A 7,006-nucleotide genomic window follows, 5' to 3' on the forward strand; every position below is an offset into this window, starting at 1 on the left:
AGAGAGAGAGAGACAGAGAGAGAAAACAGTAAAAGCCTCCAGATTCTCCTGCTGCTGCTGCTCAGACAAAAGGACGGAGAGACCCGCAGACAGACAGACAGACAGACAGACAGATCTAGAGAGAGAGACAGGTAGAACGGAGGACAGACGGACGGACAGCCGGGGAGGATGGGCCGGCGGAGCGGCCGTCGGTAGCGCTCTGTTTTCGGGGACGGAGCTCCAGGATGAGCGTAGCGCTGCAGGACCTCCGGAACACCGTGAGTACACGCGCACACACGCACGCACGCGTGACACGCCGCCCACGCGCTCCCGTGTCCCGGTTGGACCGGGTCGGTCCGTGCAGCTGCTGATCACGTGCCAATCACTGATATTGATTGACAGGATGCTGTGATTGATCCGCGCGCAGCTGTGACTGCAGACAGGTGTGTGTGTGTGTGTGTGTGTGCAGGCCTCTCCTCCTGCTGACGTCACTGATCAAATAGAGTGATTGATTACTGAACTGATCGATACCCCAGAGGTTACAGGTCTGCAGGTTCAGCTGCCGTTGTTTTACCAAAAGCTGTAAAATAATAATAATAATAATAATAATTAATAATTTGGGGTTTAGATATTTTGAACCACAGAAGAAGAAGACACTTCCTGTAAACATAATAAAAGCCTTTTTTCTTCTCACATTGTCGACCTTTAAAGGTGACAGACAGGCAGACAGACAGGCAGACAATAATCAACAATTATAAAAATAAATGTAAATAAAAAACTTTCTACTAATCATAAAGTACCATTTCACACCCCTCCAGAATAAAACAAAAATTATACAGATTATGAAACAATTTTATTAATCGTAAAATATCAACCGAATTATTAATAATGAAAACAGTCCAAAGAACAACTGACTGACATTCACTGGTTCCTGTTACTGTTTCTTCCAGTTAGCGACAATAAATGAGCAACATCTGGTTAGACTTTCAGAATAAAGCTTGAGTGGAGGAAAACATCGTAAGTTGCGTTGTTTATCTGACAGAATGTAACGATACTTTAAATCCATCATCGGAAACAATTCACACATCAACCAAACTCAGAAAACAAGCATTTTAAAAGTTGTTTGCTCGTCCTCTTGTGGGCCTACGCCTCCTCCACACGTGTCACCTGACCTCGACTGCATGCGCGCCCGTAAACGTCGCTAGAGGGCAAACTGCTGCGTTTTATTCTGAAGCAGCCGAACACAGACGAAGCTTTGACGAGTGAGAACGAGTGGGTCTGAAAAGTGACTGTGACCTTTCCTCTCTGTTTGTCGTCATTCCTCTTTCACGTCACCGTGGTTACCGGTGCTCTGAGCTAACATTGGCCAACGCCACCAACGCCTCGGTTATCGTCCACGGCCGCTGTTTATTTCTGTGTGGACGCCATTTTATGGAGCTGCAATGTTTTACACTGTAAAAAAAAATCTGTATTTTTACGGTTGTTTTTTGTTTATTTTACAGACTTGAAAATATTAATAAAGGTACAGAAATAGCCTGTAAATTTACATGTTTAATGTAAAATTACATGTTTAATGTAAAATTACATTAAAAATCTGTAAATAATCATAATATTACTGCTTATTACAATACTTTCAAATCTATAATTGTTTTACGGATGTTTATTGTTTATTTAATAGATAAAACTGTTTCATCCAAGTTTAATATTGTTAAAACATTTCTGAAATGAGGTAAAAAATCTTGACATTTAACAGTGAAATAAGTATTTGTTTTCTTATTTAACAGTATTTTTTACTAGCTCCCAGAATATTAGCAGGTTTTGTAATACTTTTTTTTACTTTTTTACAGTGTAAATGTAAAATGTGTGACAAACATTATTATAATGAAGTTCTGTAGTTCTCCAGATTTAAATATGAAATATTTGACCATATCGTGCAGCTCTAGAAGAAGGAGACTCACAGCTAACAGATCTATCTCAATAAATACAAAAATAAAAGTGAAACAGTTTGTTAATCATGTTTCTAATTAAATGTGACCGATGGTTTTCAAGCTGAATGCTCATATGAGTCCATATTCTTCACATAAAGGCCTGTTTCTCTAGTTGAGGCCTTTCTGAGAAGTCTGTTCCTGTTCTCAGAGTCGACAGATCAGCTGAGAGCAGCTGCTGGAAGTAAACAACAATAACAACAGTTTCATCCTCTGAGCTAAAAGTTCACACACACTCATAAAGGAAACCTGGAATATTCAATAATAAATCACTTCCTTAGAGAAACCCTGTCGCTATCCGCTCATACCACCTTAAATATAGAGAGCACCGCCCTCATCAACCAAACTCCATTCAGAAAACAAGCATTTTAGAAGTTGTTTGCTCGTCGTCTTACAGACCGACAGCATGAATTCAGACTTCTTTTACAAACCGCTGTCATGATGTCGTTATTTCGGCATCATTTTGTTTATTGACATTAAATCGCAGTAAAATCATACAATAATCTGTAGTAACACGAGTAAGTTGTTGAACTTTAATTAATCAGTTTTATGATAATTAACTGCATTTTAAAAGTTTGATTTGGGTTTTAATTAGAGACATTGCAGGTGAACAACTAACAGATATCAGCACCAAACCTCCCCAGTGGATCACTCACATTAAGACAATTACTGTATGTATTACAAATTTCCTCAAATGTTATGTTTAAATACGCAAAGGAGACATTATCTAATGCTAACTTGGGGACATTTACAGACACAAACAGACTAAAAGAAGTAAAATAAACACCTAAAAGTGTATTTTTGGTGAAAGGTTGCCCCCCCCCAGTCAGTTCTTTAGAGGAAATGAGTCCTAATTACGGACTTCATTCCAGGAAACCTGTAAGAAAGACTCTTAAAGTGCTCCCTGTTGTTACAATGCTTCAGTTAAACTTTAGAGAACATTTGGGGAACAGTCTGGTTTGGTCTTGAACAGGCTGATCCACGTTCCTGCAGACCGCCTGAGGACACGGGACGGGACATAACCCCCCCCCGGCGTTTGTAGATCTTTGGTTTGATTACAGAAACGTTATTTGTTTACTGATCGATCAGATTGTTAGACAGATTAATGATAATAGTCGACTGATTGAATTATCGGGATTGGAAGACGTGAGAGTGGTTAGCATTAGCTGTTAGCATGCAGATGAACCAGACAGTGTAGTGGTGTGTGTACTTTACTTTAGTCTTTAGACTTCACTATGTTAACTGATCGCTTTAGTTATTTAATGAATGAAGATTTGTTCACACAAAACACATGAAAAGTTTATAAAATTATTTTATTAGACAGTTCATACAAGTAAAGCTAAAACTATTATACATACTATATATAATGTCATGGTTCAGTATTCAGTGTATTTACATGTTTTTGTAATCTAATGTCTAATCAATCTAATCTCAATTCCATTGAAAAGTTTAAGTTTCTGTTACTTACAAAACTAAGTTAGTGTCTCTTAACATTTCTAATAAAAGAGCGAGAGAAAACCAAGCTATAGCTACTAATTCATCTTATTATGAATACTTATGGTCACAACTATATGTACACGCTTACATTCATGCATCAGTTCAACTGATCGCCTTCAACACTTTATTAACTTCAACACTTTATTAACTTCAACAGTTTAACTTCAACAGTTTATTAACTTCAACAGTTTAATCATTTAAGTAACTCATTTATGAAGGTAAATTAAGTTAATTGTAATTGAAACTAGTAAGTATATTAAACTCATATGCAGCATTTCTCCAAACTGTGTCTGAATAAAGTAATTTAGATGCATCTTATAAATATATAAATGTTTTTATAATTTAATTTACCCAAAGCACATTATTTCATTACCTGTACCTTAATCGATTATCAAAATAATTTTTTACAGTTTTGTATAGATATAAAGTCAATTTAAAGAAAATGAGTCAATGGACACATTTCAGTTCACTCAAAACAAGTTAAAGTACTTTAACCGTTCATTTGTGAGTTGGGTTTAATTCATGTGAAGGAGAGACTCATTGTTATGCTATCTGACTTTTATTAAGGATTTACAGAGTTGCTGTCAGAATAGTTGAAACCAGCTCCAACAGTGAAATCCTGCTTTTACACGAATGCACGAGTCAGTTTAATCCTTCCACTGATGATACTCTGACTGTAACAGTGTGAAGCGTTAGTGGTTCAGGATCAATAAATCACTGCAGTGTTGCGTAACTACAGCTGTTCTGGTGCTGTTAGAGAACCTTGCCAATGTGACTCAACCGATTGTTCTTCTTCTCTGGTGTCGTCCTCACTGAGAGGCGGAGCAGACAAACTGAGGTTGAACGTTTAATCTGATGAAGAGCTAAAGGTCGAGAACTACGATGAGCAGATGCCCCGAATTACGAACTGTTGTCCCAAATATGAACCGTTAGCGTTAGCGGATCATCTGAAGGAGAGCTGCCAAATGTAATCAATAATCAATAACATGGAGAATGATTAGATCAGTAGTTTTAAATCTGTTTTTAGATTCCTGCTCTCAGTTATTATTATATAGTTATAGTCATATACTTATTGATAGGTTTGCACTGATTGATCTGTTACCTGTGTAACTTTATACTCATTATACAGAGTTACAATAAATGTATTGTAATAATTATTATAATATTAATATCATTATATTTGTGGGTTTTTTGGTTATTCAACTTTACTTATTGATTTATCTTTCTATTCTTCCGTGATACAGTTATTAGCATTAGAATATTAACACTATATGTATATATATATATATATATTATTTTATTCCTGTTTTCGGTTCCCCACACTGACCCTGTTGTTGTTTATAATGTTGTCATTGTTTCAGTGTTACATTACTGTATTATAAACATTGATGAATGAATTGTCTCGTTAATGTTGCAGCTGGTAAACAAAGTAAAGCTGACAGATAATACTCACACAACAACCACAAACATAAATAAATCAAATAAAAATACAACGACAACCGGTGCAGAGTTCCTATAAAAAGATCAATAAAAACAGTATTTGAGTATTTGAACCATCGGCTCCTCTAACGACGAGAGGAAGAAATAAGAATCGTTAATAATTAGATTATTTTTCAGACTTTTAATAAGATTTTATTGACTCGACTGTTGATGGGATTTAAACCGCAGTGACAGAAAGTCTCAGTGGATCCATAAAGTGATGCTTTCTTTATCTTCGAGTGAACATTTCCACAGTGAGCTGGCATAGTGTGTGTGTGTGTGTGTGTGAGTGTGTGTGTGTGAGTGAGTGTGTGAGTGTGAGAGAGTGTGTGTGTGAGTGAGTGTGTGACTGTGTGTGTGAGTGTGTCTGTGTGTGTCTGTGTGTGTGTGTGAGTGTGTGTGAGTGTCTGTGTGTGTCTGTGTGTGTGTGTGTGTGTTGGGTTGGGTTGGTTTACTGTTTCCTGTCTGCAGCTCTGTGACTTCCTGTCTTAAGACGCCCAGTTTCCATCTGAGCAACAAAACAAACCAAAGCTCCGCCGCCGCTGCTCCTACTGCGTATATATCTGACCTTCATCATCTTCATCACCTTTGTCTTCATCAGTTTCCATCTGAGCAACTAAACAGACCAAAGCTCTGCCATCATCATCATCATGATCATGATCCTCACCTCCCTCCTCTGGATGCTTCAGTTCAACCTCAGACTGACTCCAGTACTCAGGTTTGTCTGGTTTAATGGGTGAGGAGGTGGGAGGAGCTCTGGGGGAGGAGGAGGTGGTGGGAAGAGCTCTGGGGGGGGGCAGTAACTCATGTGGAGGGTCAGGAGGCTGTAGGTGGGGGGAGGGTGATGGGGGAGGTGTCTTGTCTTTGTCCTGTTTAATGTGAGAGTGGGGGTCAGAGGTCACAGAGGAGCTGGTGGTGTGTGGTCGCAGCAGGGATGGGAGGCGACGACGGAGCGGTTGTCATGGCGACGACCTGCGTTGGTCCCGCCTCTTTTTTCTCTCTTCAGCTCATCTCCCGGTGTCAGAAACGTTCCTCTGCACGCGCTCAGTGACGACGAGGATCTTTATTGGTTGTTAATGTAACGCCATCGTTGTTTACAGGTCTTTTATTCTGAAACTCTCTCACTTCCTGCTCTACATACAAAAGTGCAACCAAATGTTGGGCCTTTATTTTGTTAAACTGACCGTGGAGTGACGCTGCAGCGTGTTACACGCCTTTTTGTGGTTATTCAGATGTTCGGTTTATCTAAATACGTCTTTATGTTGTTCAGATACTTTGTTCAGGTTTATATAATCTTTTGTTGTTGTTGTTGTTGTTGTTGTTGTTGGGTGTTCGGATGTCTATGTACTTTGTTAAAGTCGTTCACACACATTTTTCAGGTGTTTACACAACGTTTGGCGTGTGTGTATCCAACAGTTATAGAAACAGAGATGTGGTTGAGGTGGCTCATGACGCTACAGGCTAGCAGTTTCCCCCCGCTTCCAGTCTTTGTGCTAAGCTAAGCTAAGCTAAAGAGATGCGTTAGCAGTTATTAATCAAACAGTCATCCTGTAAAGTTTTTAAAACTTTGTTAAAAAAAATCCAATAACCAAAAATAACTGACTCTGAAAAATAAAGTAATTAAAATACAGTTTCTAGCTTTAATTTTACATGAAATGTTTGTGCTTTTAATGTTAAATTAAAGATATTTACACTGTAAAAACAATGAAATGAGCTATAAATACAGGTGAACTCTGATTTAACACAAATAATCAGGTTTACATTTACAGATGATATTAGATTTTTTAGTCTTTAGTCTTGAAGTTCTAAAGTTAAGTTTTCAGTGAGTAACGTGTGTAACTGACTCCTGGAGAGGTCATCACATTATCATCATCTCGTCCGACTAAACAACTAAAGATCTCTGAATGTCAGATTTTATATTTTAACATTAAAGGGACAGAAAATGATTTTAGAAGAAGTTTCCTCCAAACGTCTCATCACACTGAAGATTCCTCAACAAACGAAAATCCATCAACTGCTGTTAGTGTGTGACCTGAGCTGACTGCTTAATGTGTGTGTGTGTGTGT

General features: G+C 38.1%; 1 protein-coding gene across 1 annotated transcript in view; it reads left to right on the forward strand.

Moving 5' to 3' along the window:
- Positions 1 to 16: 16 nt before the first annotated feature.
- ece2b (endothelin converting enzyme 2b) overlaps positions 17 to 7,006 on the forward strand; it is a 25,546-nt gene continuing 18,556 nt past the window's right edge. Inside the window, exon 1 of the mRNA XM_035679891.1 lies at positions 17 to 257. Coding sequence (XP_035535784.1) covers positions 225 to 257 — 33 coding nt within the window. The 5' untranslated portion in view covers positions 17 to 224. The remainder of the gene's footprint in view (positions 258 to 7,006) is intronic.

This window comes from Morone saxatilis, unplaced genomic scaffold, assembly GCF_004916995.1.
Source record: "Morone saxatilis isolate NCDOM2014 unplaced genomic scaffold, NCSU_SB_2.0 Contig8, whole genome shotgun sequence".
NCBI lineage: Eukaryota > Metazoa > Chordata > Actinopteri > Moronidae > Morone > Morone saxatilis.